Source organism: Hyperoodon ampullatus, assembly GCF_949752795.1.
Source record: "Hyperoodon ampullatus genome assembly, chromosome: 10".
Taxonomy (NCBI): domain Eukaryota; kingdom Metazoa; phylum Chordata; class Mammalia; order Artiodactyla; family Ziphiidae; genus Hyperoodon; species Hyperoodon ampullatus.
Window position 1 is genome coordinate 93,753,332 of NC_136923.1, and position 18,799 is coordinate 93,772,130.

General features: G+C 40.4%; 1 protein-coding gene across 3 annotated transcripts in view; it reads left to right on the plus strand.

Annotated features, from left to right (window-relative positions):
* Nucleotides 1-285: 285 nt before the first annotated feature.
* DTNBP1 (dystrobrevin binding protein 1) overlaps nt 286-18,799 on the plus strand; it is a gene marked incomplete at its 5' end in the record, with an annotated part of 119,778 nt that continues 101,264 nt past the window's right edge. Inside the window, 3 exons of one of the 3 annotated variants that reach the window (XM_079713515.1) lie at nt 286-341; nt 13,899-13,952; nt 15,140-15,190. In XM_079713515.1, the coding sequence (XP_079569641.1) occupies nt 286-341; nt 13,899-13,952; nt 15,140-15,190 (161 nt within the window). The remainder of the gene's footprint in view (nt 342-13,898; nt 13,953-15,139; nt 15,191-18,799) is intronic. The other 2 variants (XM_079713516.1, XM_079713517.1) reach the window with 2 other exon arrangements.

Sequence of the window (18,799 nt, forward strand, 5' to 3'; positions counted from 1 at the left end):
TGGGCTAGAAAGAAGCATCCGAGCCGCTCAGTTTCTCGACTAGGAGAGAAAGACCGCCCCTTTTCCGCAGCCCAAGCCCGGCGGGGCTCACTGCGGCTGCGCGGGCCTGGGCGCGGCGGGGGCGGGGCAGGAGCGCGCGAGCGGGGGGCGGGAACGCGGAAGGGGCCGCGGCGCGGAGACGAAAGCGGGCCGGGGGCGGGGCCGGCCGCGAGAGTACGGGGAGCGCCGTGACAGGTGCGGCGAGGTGTTTGCGCGGGGCTGAGGGCGGCGGCGGCGGCGGCGATTATGCTGGAGACCCTGCGCGAGCGGCTGCTGAGCGTGCAGCAGGATTTCACCTCCGGGTAGGTACACGGTGGGGGACGGAAAGGGAACCTGGGGGCCGGCCAGAGCAGCTGGGGGCACCGGGACGCGGCCTCCGCGCACCCCGGTCCGGTCCCTCTTCCTCCCCTCCCCCCACCCCCACCCCCACCCCGCACCTCCCATCTCAGCCAGATTGAGGAAAGTAACGAACTTTCCGGCGTCTGTCCGGCCACACAAAGTAACTTAGGTCCCACCGGGCAGGCTCTGACCCGCGCCCCGGGCCCGGAAGGGGGTCGGGAAGGCTGCGGGCGCGCCGGGGATTGTGCAACCCCCTCCCGGCAGCCCTGGCCGGCCCGGGGGGGTGTCTTGTGAGGGGCGAGCGCGCCTCCCCGCTCCTCTGCCCCGGGGGGAAGGTGACCCTGAGCCCCCTCCCACGCCGCCGAGACCCCTGCCCTCTCGGGCCTCGGAACTTCTGCGGCCCCGCCTGCAGCCGGGCCGCCGCCCCCTCCCCAGGCCGGAGGTCGCGGGCGCCGCAGCCTTCACCCGCCGGGGCCCGGCCGCGCGTCCTGTCCACCCTCGCGCTCGGTTCGCTCGCTGAACCTTTGCCAAGGCTTGGTGCCTCTTTCCCTTTTGCTTTCTCTCTCTACCTTTGCCTCGGGTTTAACGCCTCAGTGAAGAAACTCTAGGGCCACAGAAACAACAGAACTATGGCAGTACTATTAATGCCTAGTGGTGAAGCGCACACGGACCAAGCGGTTCCCGAACTTTGCTTAGAATCACCTGGGAACCGTTAACCATCTTGATGCCTGGCTCGCAAACTATACAAATTACATCAGAGAGGCGATGGGGTTTTAAAGACCCCCAGGTGATTCCTGTGTGCGGTAAACTCTGGGAACCGCAGGCATAGACTCTAACGCCAGAAACTCGCAGAAACGTGTTTCTGCAAGTTTCTCTGCCTCAGTTTCCACGACTGTACAACGAGGGTGAAGATGGTACTCATAGGGTTATTGTGAGGCTGAATGAATTAACATGTAAAACAGCGCAGTCACACTATGTCACTATTGTTATTTAGTGCTTAATTCATTTTAGTTTTTCCATTACTTTAGAAAGGGTGTCACTTTGATAAAGGATTTGTCTGTCACCTTTAGATTACGAATCCTTTGGAGAATGCTCTGAATATGAGGGCCTCTCCGTCATGTTTTAAATTTCTAATGAGAAAGATGTTAGCTAAAAGTTTATGGGACAAAAATGTTTAGATTGTTTGCCTCTTGGGTGCTGCGTAGTAACAAACTGTCAAATACTTGAGCACTTACATGTAAAGCATTTTTGGTAATCTTGGTTTGGTGTCCTTAAGAATATTAGTTGTAGATGCTGTAGCAGTCATTCACTGATGCTGTGCTCGCATGCTTGCATTTCCTCCCCCCCTTTAAATTTAAAAAGTAACTTCCTTTCAGAACGTAAATTATTGTATTGAAAAGTTGGGGTATAATGCTGGAATGATAGCATGAGAATGATCACAGATAAATACATCTGGGACAGCCCTGTTGTCATCACCTCAAGGAATTTCTTGATGACGAAACAGTCTATCTTTTGGGAGTTACAACTACTGTAACTCCCTAGGTCATGTGGTTGCCTTTGAACCCATTCATTCTCCTGACATTGGCTTGGGAAGGTTCAGCTTACCTAGGAATATAGATTCTGGACCCAAACCATCCTGAGAGATCTGGAAAACCTGAGTTTAGATAGGGAGAGGGTTATGGGGATCTGGGTAGAACGCCTTGGAAACTGACCTTACCTCTTGGAGATGCCATAAACTGGGGCCAGTTTGGGATTAGACATCCTGAGAGGGCTTTCATTCTGTTTAGGCCCTTCATTGGCTTCCTTGTATAGGTCATTTTCAGCTGACAAAGCACTGGACTGTCAGTGTGTGCCATTAGCCTGTCACCTGGCAGAGAAATAACTCATCTTCAAGTGATGTCTGGCACCTTTAAACTCTGATGTTCACCTTTGTCAGGTCCACCAATTCCTAGGCGATTCTTTTTTCTTTTTTAATTTTATTTTTTTATTCAAACAGAAAGTCACAAAAATTATAATCATCCTCATCAGTTCACTCAGTCCCATGTAATTAATTTCTTTTATCTTGATTTTTTGCTAGCACTTTTATGAATTCATCAGTTTTCCATTAGAGTTCTGAAAATGCTTATTCACTCAGTTCAACAGTATAAGTCAGTTACCAGAAACCTGTACTTGTCAGAGTCTTTTCCATGAATTCCTTGAAGATGAAACCCTTTTATAGGAACATTTTTGCAAAAGCATCAGAGTACACCCAGAACTGTCTGTAAACGACAAAAGACTTAAAAATTACCACGGTTAAAGATTTGATGAAAGTTCATAATAATGCAATTGACAAGGAAATTTAGTTATTTCTGAGATATACATTTTAAAGTAATACCTAGAATTATGACTTATAACATTATACCAGAACATATAAGATTTTCAGAAATTTCATGTAATGTCTGAAACATTTATATTAACATATTTCCATACAGATAACCCAAAGAAAGTTTAGTATTAGTTTTTTGTTTGTTTGTTTTTTATACTGCAGGTTCTTATTAGTCATCAATTTTATACACATCAGTGTATACATGTCAATCCCAATTGCTCAATTCAGCACACCACCATCCCCACCCCACCGCGGTTTTCCCCCCTTGGTGTCCATACATTTGTTCTCTACATCTGTGTCTCAACTTCTGCCCTGCAAACCGGTTCATCTGTACCATTTTTCTAGGTTCCACATACATGTGTTAATATACGATATTTGTTTTTCTCTTTCTGACTTACTTTACTCTGTATGATAGTCTCTAGATGCATCCACGTCTCAACAAATGACTCAATTTCGTTCCTTTTTATGGCTGAGTTATATTCCATTGTATATATATACCACAACTTCTTTATCCATTCGTCTGTCGATGGGCATTTAGGTTGCTTCCATGACCTGGCTATTGTAAATAGTGCTGAAATGAACATTGGGGTGCATGTGTCTTTTTTTTTTTTTTTTTTGGTGGTACGCAGGCCTCTCACTGTTGTGGCCTCTCCCGTTGTGGAGCACAGGCTCCGGACGCGCAGGCTCAGTGGCCATGGCTCACGGGCCCAGCCGCTCCGCGGCATGTGGGATCCTCCCAGACCGGGGCACGAACCCGTGTCCCCTGCATCGGCAGGCGGACTCTCAACCACTGCGCCACCAGGGAAGCCCACATGTGTCTTTTTGAATTATGGTTTTCTCTGGGTATATGCCCAGGAGTGGGATTGCTGGGTCATATGGTAATTCTATTTTTAGTTTTTTAAGGAACCTCCGTACTGTTCTCCATAGTGGCTGTATCAATTTACATTCCCACCAACAGTGCAAGAGGGTTCCCTTTTCTCCACACCCTCTCCAGCATTTGTTGTTTGTAGCTTTTCTGATGATGCCCATTCTAACTGGTGTGAGGTGATACCTCATTGTAGTTTTTATTTCCATTTCTCTAATAATGAGTGATGTTGAGCAGCTTTTCATGTACTTCTTGGCCATCTGTATGTCTTCTTTGGAGAAATGTCTGTTTAGGTCTTCTGCCCATTTTTGGATTGGATTCTTTGTTTCTTTAATATTGAGCTGCATGAGCTGTTTATATATTTTGGAGATTAATGCTTTGTCCGTTGATTCATTTGCAAATATTTTCTCCCATTCTGAGGGTTGTCTTTTCATCTTGTTTATGGTTTCCTTTGCTGTACAAAAGCTTTGAAGTTTCATTAGGTCCCATTTGTTTATTTTTGTTTTTATTTCCATTACTCTAGGAGGTGGATCAAAAAAGATCTTGCTGTGATTTATGTCAAAGAGTGTTCTTCCTATGTTTTCCTGTAAGAGTTTGATAGTGTCTGGTCTTACATTTAGATTTCGAATCCATTTTGAGTTTATTTTTGTGTATGGTGTTAGGGAGTTTTCTAATTTCATTCTTTTACACGTAGCTGTCCAGTTTTCCCAGCACCACTTATTGAAGAGACTGTCTTTTCTCCATTGTATATCTTTGCCTCCTTTGTCATAGATTAGTTGACCGTAGGTGCGTGAGTTTATCTCTGGGCTTTCTATCTTGTTCCATTGATCTATGTTTCTGTTTTTGTGCCAGTACTATATTGTCTTGATTACTGTAGCTTTGTAGTATAGTCTGAAGTCAGGGAGTCTGATTCCTCCAGCTCCGTTTTTTTCCCTCAAGATTGCTTTGGCTATTCGGGGTCTTTTGTGTCTCCATACAAATTTTAAGATGATTTGTTCTAGTTCTGTAAAAAATGCCATTGGTAATTTGATAGGGATTGCATTGAATCTGTAGATTCCTTTGGGTAGTATAGTCATTTTCACAATATTGATTCTTCCAATCCAAGAACATGGTATATCTCTCCATCTGTTGGTATCATCTTTCATTTCTTTCATCAGTGTCTTATGGTTTTCTGCATACAGGTCTTTTGTCTCCCTAGGTAGGTTTATTCCTAGGTATTTTATTCTTTTTGTTGCAATGGTAAATGGGTAATTTCTCTTTCAGATTTTTCATCATTAGTGTATAGGAATGCAAGAGATTTCTGTGCATTAATTTTGTGTACTGCAACATTACCAAATTCATTGATTAGCTCTAGTAGTTTTCTGGTGGCATGTCATCTGCAAACAGTGACAGGTTTACTTCTTCTTTTCCAATTTGTATTCCTTTTATTTCTTTTTCTTCTCTCATTGCCATGGCTAGGACTTCCAAAACTATGTTGAATCATAGTGGTGAGAGTGGACATCCTTGTCTCGTTCCTGATCTTAGAGGAAATGCTTTCAGTTTTTCACCATTGAGAATGATGTTTGCTGTGGGTTTGTCGTATATGGCCTTTATTATGTTGAGGTAGGTTCCCTCTATGCCCACTTTCTGGAGAGTTTTTATCATAAATGGGTGTTGAATTTGGTCAAAGCTTTTTCTGCATCTGTAGAGATGATCATATGTTTTTCTTCTTCAATTTGTCAATATGGTGTATCACATTGATTGATTTACGTATATTGAAGAATCCTTGCATCCCTGGGATAAATCCCACTTGATTGTGGTGTATGATCCTTTTAATGTGTTGTTGGATTCTGTTTGCTAGTATTTTGTTGAGGATTTTTGCATCTATATTCATCAGTGATATTGGTCTGTAATTTTCTTTTTTTGTAGTATCTTTGTCTGGTTTTGGTATCAGGGTGATGGTGGCCTCATAGAATGAGTTTGGGAGTGTTCCTTCCTCTGCAATTTTTTGGAAGAGTTTGAGAAGGATAGGTGTTAGCTCTTCTGTAAATGTTTGATAGAATTCACCTGTGAAGCCATGTGGTCCTGGACTTTTGTTTGTTGGAAGATTTTTAATCACAGTTTCAATTTCATTACTTGTGATTGGTCTGTTCTAATTTTCTGTTTCTTCCTGATTCATTCTTGGAAGGTTATACCTTTCTAAGAATTTGTCCATTTCTTCCAGGTTGTCCATTTTATTGGCATAGAGTTGCTTGTAGTAGTCTCTTAGGATGCTTTGTATTTCTGTGGTGTCCATTGTAACTTCTCCTTTTTCATTTCTAATTCTATTGATTTGAGTTCTCTCCCTCTTTTTCTTGATGAGTCAGGCTAATGCTTTATCAATTTTGATTATCTTCTGAAAGATAAGCAGCTTTTAGTTTTATTGATCTTTGCTATTGTTTTCTTTGTTTCTATTTCAGTTATTTCTGCTCTGATCTTGATGATTTCTTGCCTTCTGCTAACTTTGGGTTTTGTTTGTTCTTCTTTCTTTAGCCCCTTTAGGTGTAAAGTTAGATTGTTTATTTGAGATTTTTCTTGTTTCTTGAGGTAGGCTTGTATAGTTATAAACTTCCCTCTTAGAACTGCTTTTGCTGCATCCCATAGGTTTTGGATCATCGTGTTTTCATTGTCATTTGTCTCTAGGTATTTTTTGATTTTCTCCTTGATTTCTTCAGTGATCTGTTGGTTATTTAGTAACGTATTGTTTAGCCTTCATGTTTTTGTGATTTTTTACGGGTTTTTTTCCATGTAATTGATTTCTAATCTCATAGCATTGTGGTCGGAAAAGATGCTTGGTATGATTTCAATTTTCTTAAATTTACTGAGGCTTGATTTGTGACCCAAGATGTGATCTATCCTGGAGAATGTTCCATGTGCACTTGAGAAGAAAGTGTAATCTGCTGTTTTTGGATGGAATGTCCTATAAATACCAATTAAATCTATCTGCTCTGTTGTGCCATTTAAAGCTTGTGTTTCCTTATTAATTTTCTCTTTGTATGATCTGTCCATTGGTGTAAGTGAGGTGTTAAAGTCCCCCACTGTTATTGTTTTACTGTCGCTTTCCTCTTTTATAGCTGTTAACAGTTGCCTTATGTATTGAGGTGCTCTCCTAGGCGATTCTTAACAGGAAGAAATCCATGTAATTCCTTTTAGTAAACTGTTTCATATTCAGCCTAAGATCAACCTATTTTTGAATATTTTGCCAGGCTGAGAAAAGGTGACATTAAACACAGCTTTATGTGTATATTGCATTGAAGGCACTGAGGGATTCAGAGATGAAAGCAACATGGCCCTACCTCTCAAAACTACCCAGCTGGACCTGGCATTCCTTTAGAACACTTGCTGTTAGTGCCCGTAGAACCCAGAGCAGCTGGCTTACAAAATAATTGGAAACTTCATCTGTTCGGGTTGCCCCAGGAACTCAGTAGAAGAGAGGCCCGGTGCTTTCCTGAGCTCCTTCACGTGGATCTTCACGGCAGCCCATAGCAGCAGCCTCTCCTCAGGGCTTTTCTGCTCATTTTGAGTTTCTGAAATTCATATATCTGGAGCTGGAATGTAGGCAATTATTTATTTTTAAAGTAAAATAGGAATATTCTTTATCAGCCTCGCAAGAGAATGCCACATTAGTGATTAAAGCATATTTGATGGACATAACAAATTTCAACTTTCCATTCAAACTTAGAAAAGATGCAGCTTGAGGGCAGTGGAAAGATTGCTGCTGGCCTTCAAGGGACTGTAAGTCGTCCATGGACTCGTGATCTTTTTTGTAATTTTTTATTCATAATAATAGCTATGTCAAAATCGAGATAAACCTAGAAATAATGTTGCTTTCTTTCTGGCCTAACTAGGTGGCCAGCTAGTCCAAAGGCCACAGGAGGGGACTGCCTCCCAGCTTCGCTCTTTGCCCCTCACCTACATGAGTCCTCATCTGATTTAACTCCCTCGTTGCTCTAGGAGCCTTTTGGAGAGTTCACACAGAACATCCACTTTTTAGGGACTGGCTTGAGCTCTGAGGGAGACTTTTGGACCCACCGAAGCATTTACTTCAAATCCACTCTGGTTTTTGATTTTTTTTTTTTTTTTTTTTTTTTTTTTGCGGTACGCGGGCCTCTCACTGTTGTGGCCTCTCCCATCGCGGGGCACAGGCTCCGGACGCGCAGGCTCAGCGGCCATGGCTCACGGGCCCAGCCGCTCCACGGCATGTGGGATCTTCCCGGACCGGGGCACAAACCCATGTCCCCTGCATCAGCAGGCGGACTCTCAACCACTGCGCCACCAGGGAAGCCCTGGTTTTTGATTTTTTACCTTTTGAGCAGTTATGACCCACGACCTCAGGACTGAAGTATGCAGGCATGTAAAACCCTTCAGGAGGGCTTCCCTGGTGGAGCAGTGGTTGGGAGTCCGCCTGCCAGTGCAGGGGACGTGGGCTCGAGCCCTGGTCCGGGAGGATCCCACGTGCCGTGGAGCAGCTGGGCCCGTGTGCCACAACTACTGAGCCTGCGAGACACAATTGCTGAAGCCCGCACGCCTGGAGCCCGTGCTCCGCAACGGGAGAGGCCACCGCGGTGGGGGGCCCGCGCACCGCAACAGGGAGTGGCCCTCGCTCGCCGCAGCTAGAGAGGGCCCGCGCAGCAGCGGGGACCCAACACAGCCAAAAATAAAATAAATAAAATAAATAAATTAAAAAAAAAAACAAACCCTTCAGGAAACTGAAAATCAGATTTACCAAGGGTTTGCAGCTGCCTGTCACTGCCTGGCATTTCCTGTCTGTAACGCTCTGGGTGCTTTTGGATTTGGATACAAGTGTTGCAACTAGATAGTGGGTGTTTCCTCCTCAAAGCCACCTCTGCCCTGACCTCCAGCCCTGCCCACTGCACTCATTTTCTCTTCTTCCCTCCTGTAGTATCAAAACCTCCAAGGAGAGGAGCTAACATTCTAATTCACAGTGTGGTAAAATGGTGAGGTTTTGCCTAAAATGTTGACTCTTCCCTGATTACTTACCTTTAGCAGGAAAAAAATCTCAATATTCAACTTGACTTTAATAAACATTTACTGAGTTCCCACCAAGCAGCAAACACTAGGCCAGGAACTCAGTCTTCTTTATCATAGAAGCTTTTTTCATTTGTCAAAAAAAAAAAAAAGATTTAAGAGGCCATATGCTCAGTTTTGCCTGCTGTTTGCCAGTGTCTATATATTGGATTAGATCTTGGGGCTACAAAGTTAACTAAAACCGTTTCTGCCCTCCGGATGCCCTAGACTGGTGGTAACATAAAGCAAAGCAGAAGGAACTGAATGTGAAAGATAGAAGTGATGTGGTTTTTGAGCCCAGAGGAAAGAGTCATTAGTTCAGATGCATTCATGGAAGGCTTCAAAGAGGAGGTGGCTTCTAGACTGGCCCTTGAAGAATGAGGAGGGATGAGGATAGATTTGGGTGAGGGATTTCAGAGATGAAGCTCTTGTGGGAGAGGAACCTGGAAAGGAAGTTTAGTGTCTGATAATAGAGGGTCTTCAGTGCTTTGCTAAATTAATTCATTTATGAAATATTTATTGAGTGCTTACCTGTTGACAGGCACTAGGGTTACAGCGGAGAATGCATACACCGGATAGCAAATAACATCCCTGCGCTCATTGTACTGGCAGGAGGCAGAATATCTAGAAGGTCATAAGTACTGTCGCTAAAAATAAAGCAGGTTAAGGGGTTTTGGGGTGGGGGGTTGCTATCTTATATAGGGTGGTCTTGCTTATTTTTAGGTTGACTGAATCTTCTGAAGGTTTTTGTGGAGGGGAGCGGCCTGAGCCTACCTGTATTTCTGGAAGAATAATTTGGGAGGCGATGTGATGGGAGGGTTAGAGATGGGGAACAGGGAGAGTATTAAGAAGGCTATAATTAGGGGGCAGGCGAGAGAGAATAGAAATTGAAGGAGGGAATAGTCCTGACATGACAGGCACTGGTCGATTATCATAAAAAGTGAGACTAGGAAGTGAAAAAGGTGGAGAAGTTGAGGATGTTAATTTTGCAGTATCTTAGATAATGATGTCATTTACCAACAGGAGAGAAGTTGAGTAGTTTTGAGAAAGAAGGAGCAGTTGACAGTGCATGTGCTGTGAGGTCCAAGAAACAGCTGGAAATTTATGAAACACTCAGGAGAGAGGTCAGGACCGAAGTGGTGTGTTTGGGGGTGATTAGGATAGAGATAGTCCTCTCTCCCCTTCCTGAGTCTCTGGCTTTTGTGTGAATCTCTTAGCCTTCAGAGCTTTGGGGTCATGCACTTTTAGGTGTGGAGAATGCTTTCTTGTTTCCTGATCTTGGCTTTAAAAAAGAAAGAAAAAATGATAAACATTAACGGGAAAATATAATAGATTGGATTTTTATTCATAAACAGAATTTAAAGTTGGAATAATGGAGACATGAAAATGAGCCTTAAAGGACAAAATATGCTAATTAATACATTTTGTGGTGTTTTAAAGCAGCCATCCTTACCTTTCATGATGGCTGATGGGGTTAGATGAGCAGGAAATTGAAGTGAGGATAAATGGAATGCCATCAAGGCCCCTCATGCCTTCGAGTCAGGCCCAGAAAGCACGTTTCCTGCTCATCAGTCATTGTCGTGCCCCGCCTCTCATTCTGTGTAACTACTTTTTAAACTTTTTGTCTAAGCAATTTTGCTCGTTATCTCCGTTTCGTAGTAAGATGCCTCCATCTTAGTATTTTCTGTAAAGCTTAAAAAAATAAATGTGCTGGGGTCAAATTAAGGTAAGTCTTTGCAGCAATCTAAAAATAAAATATTGTGCTGTTATGAATTTGAAGGTAAGTGCTTTGAACTCTGAAGTGTGCATTAGTTGCTTCGGGTAGAAAATAATCATCAGGTGGCTCACTTAGAAGTCTGTGTATTAATATACTCACACAGCAGCACTCACGTCTCCCTGGGTGTGTGCGGTATTGTGAAGAAGATTAGGAAAGGTGGAGAAGGCTTTTATGGGAACTGGTGCATTGGGGGACCTCTACTTTATTTTACTTTGACCCTGTAATGTACATAGCTTCTTACCTTTCTTTTTTTTTTTTTTTGACTTCTTACCTTTCTTGATGGTGATAATTTTTACTAAATTTGGAGATAGTTTTTATTAAACTTTTTGTTTGAATTGGTTTTATAATTTACAATTATAGTTTGCTGCCAAAGTCATATTTCCTTTACTTCTTGTGGCAAATCATTATGGTCAGTGCAATACTCCTGTTTTATGGTTTAGGAAACTGGGGTATTTCACTCAGATCAGTATTTCCTTCTCAGTGTGTCAAGACATTGTGGGACTTTATTAGCGAGTTGTTTCTAGCACAGACTCACTGTGAGAAACTTAAATAGAGTTATCCCCAAATAAAAATGGTAAGCTACTTTCAGTTGAATTCTGGGTTTTGAGTATATACTTCAGAAAGGACTGTTTTGCTTTTTTGGGGGGTCTGACCTTATTTTTTTGCGACTTAAAGTGTTACATTGACTATTATTCTTATTTTTTCTTTTTCTTTCTTGAACTTTCTTCACTGCTTCCAACTTTCTTCTTGCTACTTTGTTTTCTACAGCAGTTTCTATTCTGAATTTTGGCGTATTGATGATTTATATGGAGAAGGTGTGATGAGAAAAGATGAATATATAATAGACTTTTTTCGTTATTAAAACTTTTTTTTACAAAGTTTTAAACATATACAAAAATAGAATAGGGCTTCCCTGGTGGCGCAGTGGTTGAGAGTCCGCCTGCCGATGCAGGGGACACAGGTTCGTGCCCCGGTCTGGGAGGATCCCACATGCTGCGGAGCGGCTGGGCCCGTGAGCCATGGCCGCTGAGCCTGCGCGTCCGGAGCCTGTGCTCCACAGCGGGAGAGGCCACAACAGTGAGAGGCCCGCATACTGCAAAAAAAAAAAAAAAAAAATAGAATAACACAGTGAGTCCCCATATATTCATTATTCAGATTCAACAGTTGTCGACTACTACCACATTTGCTTTGTCTCTCCCTTATTTATAAAGTAAACCTAAGACTAAGCTCTTACATCTCTCATACATCAGTTTTCATCTCTAAAAAAAATACATAAGTGCAACGCCAATATCATACCTAGCAAAATTAACACTAATTCTTTGATATTATCAGTTCTCCAGTCCATAATCAAATTTCCTGGTTCTTAGAAATGTCTTTTTACAGTTGATTTGTTCAAATCCACATCAGATAAGTTCCACACATTACATTTGGTTAAAGACCAATTTTTAAAGTAGGTGGTTGTTAAGGAGCCACTTGGGGAAGCTCTTGCTGACCTTCCAACAATTTTATTTTCAGCTCCCTATAAGCTTCCTCCTTTCTCTTTTATTCCAAACTATTTTTTTTCTTTCTTTCTTTTGGGGAAGTATGGAGGAGAACCCCACATTTGATATCTTACAATTGAGAAATTTAACATTTTTTTCAGAAATAAATACTTGAAATACTAACCTAAGGATTTGCTAGGTCCTATAATGAATGGTTCAAAGAGGGTCTTAGCAGTGAGCTTTCAATATCCTTGTAACACCTAATGATATGGAATTGTCCCAAATCACTGAATATAATACTAGAATCATTTTGAGTATAATGCACTGCTGTGTCTGCCTATCCTAGTATAATTCTACCTCGGATGTCACAACTAAGTGCCTTTCTCAGCTTTTGGAGTGGAAATGGTTGAATGGCTATCAAAATACCTTTCCCTAGCTGTTGCTTAATCTTAGTTTAAACTGGATTTACTAGTTTCCATGCTAAGCTTGAAAATTTATATTGTTTTTCTGGGACAGGTTCGACTTTTTAAATTCAACTCATCTGGAGAGATATATACAAATAGTTTTGTATTAAAGAGATTGCTAAGTCTTTTTAAAATTGTATTGGAATTGATCTCATCAATATTTTAGTTTTTGAAAAAGAACATAGAACATATAAAAAAATCTTAGTATGAAATTGACACTGCAACTTGTTAAAAAAAAATGACTTGACACTAGAAGTCCCTTTCTGGTTTTAAGCCAGGCATTATTGACCAAAAAGTTGTAATCCTCTGTCAGGGCTTGCACGTACAACTGTGCACAACAAAGGGCTGGGGCATTCATAGGAGAGTCAGCTTGTATGCTAGGACAGTTTCTGACTGAGTGCAGTAAAAGTGTCTTGAGAAAGGAGCACCTGTGTCTAGCTTTACAAAGGCTTCGTGGAGCTAGCTGGGGTACTGTGGCCTATGCTTCAGACTCTTTAGAAATGAATATCTGTGGAAGTAATCAGATTAAGAAGAACATGTCCAGATATCTCATTTTATGTGAGATTATCTCATAATTTAGCATTCGCTTTTTGGCAGTCTGTTATATGATACAGAGCCCACAGTTAAAGGTAGGTAAAAATTGGGCAGGTGAAGTGAAAAAACATTGAAGTTTATGAACTTCATATTTTATATATAGAAGAGCCTATTTAATTTTATTTTACATATGCATTTCTAGCCCGTTTATGTTTCCCAGCCCAATAATTTAAAAAAGCAAATAGAAGGGGAGTGGGCTGCTATAGTTAAATAGCTAGCAGAAGCAGGAAGTGGTAGCTGATACCAGATGACCAATGGTAGAGGTGGAAATTTTAAATTTTGAAGAAATAGACGTAGGATCCTGAACAAACTCAGAAAACCACTTTAGACTGGTTTCAAGTTGGTAAATAAAGAGACATTCCTAGCTCAGAAACATCTAAGGAGAGTACTGTTTTGCCACAAAATGCAGTCACTGGTATTCATGATAATGATGCCGAGTTATCAGAAAATGTTCAATAGAATGTCCCAAGACCTCTTTAATGAAGGAGGTTTGTAATGTATTTTAGAAAGCCTTTTATCAATAGCTGAAATTTCTCAGAATGTTGGCACTTAGACAGTGCCTGGCATAGTTATCTACTTAAAAATGTGCTGCTTAGATATCTCTGTTGCCGATCAAGTTCACCTATGGAGACCACTTTTTTTTTTTCTGATGTTGCCAGAGTAGTGAGGTTTTCTAGTCCAGTCATATTTAGGAAATGTTTCTAGAAAAGAGATTTGGGGCAAGAAAAATGTAAAAATATTTGCTATAAATTTTCCATTTGTGGTGTCTGATATATAGTAAACAAATATTTGTTGTCTAGAGGTGCTTAATTCTTGCCAAAAAAAAATTAGCTTATCCAACCCAAAGTTTTACGAGCTGTGAAATTTGCATTTGAAAGAAATCTCTTAAGCTATAAAAATTTGATATTTTATACTTGTTGCATTATAGGCTGAAGACTTTAAGTGACAAATCAAGAGAAGCTAAAGTAAAAAACAAACCCAGGTAAGCTTGTGCTGATTTAATTTACTATGACTTAAATTTCATACAACTTTTTTTTTTTTTTTTTTTTTTTTTTTTTTTTTTTTTTGTGGTACGCGGGCCTCTCACTGCTGTGGCCTCTCCCGTTGCGGAGCACAGGCTCCGGACGCGCAGGCCCAGCAGCCATGGCCCACGGGCCCAGCCGCTCCGCGGCACATGGGATCCTCCCAGACCGGGGCACGAACCCGTATCCCCTGCATCGGCAGGCGGACCCCCAACCACTGCGCCACCAGGGAGGCCCCATACAACTTTTGATTGTAGTCATGATAGTATAATTACTTTAATGGATTTTATATCTGTTGAATGCATCTGACTAAACAATTTATTGATTCTTTCTAAATTTTGTAACACTGGAAATTTTTCTGATAAAATTGTAAAGTGGTTGAAAAAATGGTGACATGTAATTGTTTTACTCCATGACAGTCAATGGCTATTTGATCACAATTAATCATTTTTATTTGTATATTAAGAGCACAGTAAAAGTTCTCCATTATTGAGAAGCAAATTGATAATGAAACAGTACTTGGCAAGTGAGCCTCTTTAGCTGTGTTATCTGTTTTATATGAAAACACTAGTATAATTGGTGCAGTTTTTTCTTTTCTTTCTTTTTTTTTTTTTTTTTTGTGGTACGCGGGCCTCTCACTGTTGTGGCCTCTCCCGTCGCAGAGCACAGGCTCCGGACGCGCAGGCTCAGCGGCCATGGCTCACGGGCCCAGCCGCTCTGCGGCACGTGGGATCTTCCCAGACCAGGGCACGAACCCGTGTCCCCTGCATCGGCAGGCGGACTCTCAACCACTGCGCCACCAGGGAAGCCCTCATTTTTTAATAAAGTAAAGCACGTGACCAAATTTCACTTTAAACCTAGAGATGAGGAGCTTTTTAAAAAATTTCTTGTTAGCTAACATTCTATTAAAGTGTTCATTATTGTGTGCTAAAAATCTATAGGGCAAAGTGATGGTTGATAGTATATTGCAGCATATTAACTTTGGAATAACAATACATTTTTCTAAAAGTTTAGATCAATTGCCATTAATGATTTAAAAATATTCCACATTATGATTGACAGCATCAAAATTATTATATGTAACTTTTTTTTTAAGTTGGCCTAAATCAGCAGCAGTTTTTAATAAAATAAGTGTTTCTTTTGGCAGGACTGTTCCATATTTGCCAAAGTGCTCTGCTGGACTAGAATTACTTAGCAGGTAAGTGTTTTCATTTAAATAAAAAGGTTATACTTCTGACTATTGTCTAAAAGTATTTTATAACTTTATAGATAGAAACCTTAAAACAACTAAATTTTACCTTAACAAGGAGATTGGAAATTATTTACTTATTTCTGTTCCTGAGGGGCTTTTGCATTTCACTGATTAATACAAAGGCCATTCAGACTTTGAGCATATTGATCACTGTTGTGTTTACTAATCAATAACTTTATCATGTTCATGTATTATGGTTTCTTTTTTGCAAGAAAATCAATTCTGGATTTGAGTCCCCAATAATTTTCTTACTTTGATTCTTAATTTTTTACCATTTCTTCTCCAATCCATTTCTATTGACGTGCAGATTAATATTAAAATACGTGATTTTCTTAGATGACATCAGAAGCATGAGTAACAAAGGAAAAAAAGATAAATTGGACTTTATCAAAATTAAAAACTTTTGCTCTTTAAAGAACACTATCAAGAAAGTGAAACAACAGTCCACAGAATGGGAGAAAATATTTGCAAATTATACATCTGTTGAGGTACTTGTATCTAGAATGTATAAATAACTTTTATAACTCAACAGTAAAAAGACAAATAATCCAGTGAAGAAATAGGCAAAGGATTTGATTTGACATTTCCATAAAAAAGATAGGCAAATGGCCAATCAGCACATGAAAAAATTCTCATCGTTAGTCATCAGGGAAGTGCAGACCAAAGCCACGATGAAATACCACTCATACCCACTAGCATGGCTATAATCAAAAAGACAAACAATAACAAGTGTTGGCAGTGATGTGGAAAAATTGGAACCCTTATGCTCTGCTGGTGGGATTATAAAATCACTGCTTTGGAAAACAGTTTGGTAGTTTCTGAAAAAGTTAAAAGTAGAATTACCATGTGACCTAGCAGTTTCATGCCAAGAAAATTGAAAACTTACGTCCACGTAAAAAATTGTACACAAATGTGCATAATAGCATATCATTCATAAAGCAATATTATTCATAATAGCCAAAAAGTAGAAACAGCGCAAATATTCATTAGTCAATGAATAACAAAATTTCCTATCTCCATACAGTGGAATATTATTCAGCCATGAAAAGGAATGAAGTACTGAGGTGTGCTACATCTTGGATGAAACTTAAAAACATTATGCTAAATGAAAGGAATCAACAAAAATGGCACGTAGTGTATGATTCCATTTATATGAAATGTCCAGAATAGGCAAATCCATAGAGATGGAAAGATAATTTTGCCAAGGTTTGGAGGAGAGAGGGGAATGAGTAATGACTGCTAATGGATATGGGGTTTCTTTTCAGGGTGTTGAAAATATTTTGGAATTAGATAATGGTGATAGTTGTCCCAACTAATTCTGTGAATATACTGTGAATTATGCACTTTAAGATTTTTTTTTTTTGATGTGGACCTTTTTTAAAGTTTTTATTAAATTTGTTACAGTACTGCTTCTGTTTTATGTTTTGGTTTTTTGGCCGAGAGGCATGTGGGATCTTAGCTCCCCAACCAGGGATCAAACCCACACCTCCTGCATTGGAAGGTGAAGTCTTAACTGCTGGACCGCCAGGGAAGTCCTGAATTATGCACTTTAAAAGCATGAATTTTGGGACTTCCCTGGCAGTCCAGTGGTTAAAACTTCGAGCTTCCACTGCAGGGGGCGCAGGTTTGATCCCTGGTTGGGGAACTAAGATCCCCTCATGCCACATGGTGCGGCCAAAAAAAAAAAAAAAAAAAAGCATGAATTTTATGGTGTATCAAAATTCAATAAAGCTGTTATAAAAATAAGTATATGGTTTGCATATGTTGTTATATGCATTTCTGTGCCTTGTAACGTGGCATCTTATGGCTAAGTGGTAGCCATGTGTACAGTAGCGGGTGTGCTCCTTCGCCTTATCAGCTTCACCTATACCTACATTTTGCTTTCTCTTTTCTAGCATTTTATTCGGTTTCTTTTCATGGTTGCAAAATCTGGGGATTTTTCTTCTCTGAGTGCTTAATTTGACATTAATTTCCTGCTTGGTTTTGTTGAGTGAGGAACATAAGTGAACATGAAAGGAGATATAGTAAAAATTAATCAGTGGTGTACTGTTTGCATGTTATCATTGTTTTTTTAATTTAGGGATTTAGTTGAAAGAACTTCATTGAAAGATTTACTTTAGACTTGTAGACTTATGTGTATGGTAGTTTTGGGAAATGGGGTGCATTTGGGGACTTAACATGAAAAATTTGCAGCCATAGGAATGTCTATAATGTGTCTATTCATTGCACTGAAGCACAGTCTTTTCTCTTTGGAACTAGTATTGAGTGGAGGAAAGACCATTTTATTTTTTTTTTTTTTTTTTTTTTTTTTTTTTTTTTTTGTGGTACGCGGGCCTCTCACTGTTGTGGCCTCTCCCGTTGCGGAGCACAGGCTCCGGATGCGCAGGCTCAGCAGCCATGGCTCACGGGCCCAGCCGCTCCGCGGCATATGGGATCCTCCCAGACCGGGGCACGAACCCGTATCCCCTGCATCGGCAGGCGGACTCTCAACCACTGCGCCACCAGGGAGGCCCGGAAAGACCATTTTAAATAGCATATACCTAAATCATAAAATGTTTTTAATTGTTAAAAAAATTTTTAAGATACATATAGCATAAAATTTGCCATCTTAACCATTATTAGGTGTACAATTCACTACTACTGAGTACATTCGCATTGTTGTGCATCCAGTCTCCAGAACTCTTTTCATCTTGCAAATATCTGCCACTGGCAGCCATCATTCTACTTTCTCTTTCTATGAATTTGACTACTTTAGGTACCTCTTATAAGTGGCGTCATACAGTATTTGTCTTTTTGTGATTGGCTTATTTCACTTAACATAATATTTTCAAGTTTCATCCATGTAGCTTGTTAGAATTTCTTCCTTTTTGGTCTTCCAGTTTTATTGAGATATAATTGGCATACAGTACTGTATAAGTTTAAGGTATTGCAACATAATGACTTGACTTACATACATCATGAGATGATTGCCACAGTAAGTTTAGTGAACATCCATATCTCATATAGAAACAAAATAAAAGAAAAAGAATTTTTTTCCTTGTGACGAGAACTCTTAGACTTTAACAACATTCATATAGAACATACAGCAGTGTTAATTATATTCATCCTGTTGTATATTACATCCCTAGTACTTACTTATGTTACAAAGTGGAAGTTTGTACCTTTTCACTGCATTCATTCGATTGCCCTCCCTCCACACCCCGCCCACCCGCCTCTCGTAACCATACATCTGATCTCTTTTTCTATTCGTTTGTTTGCTTGCTTGTTTTTAACGTATAATTGAACTACAAAACTATGTTAGTCCCTGGTGCACAACATAGTTTTTCCATATTTCTGTACACTACAAAATGATCACCACTAATTCAAAGTAATTTCCTTCCTTTTTAAGGCTGAATAATACTCCATTGTATGAATATACCGTATTTTGCTTATTCATTCATCCATTAATGGACATTTGGGTTGCTTCCATTTTTTGGCTATTGTAAACAATGTTGCTATGAACGTGGGTGTGCAGATATCTCTTCATGACCCAGCTTTCAGTTTTTTGGCAGTATA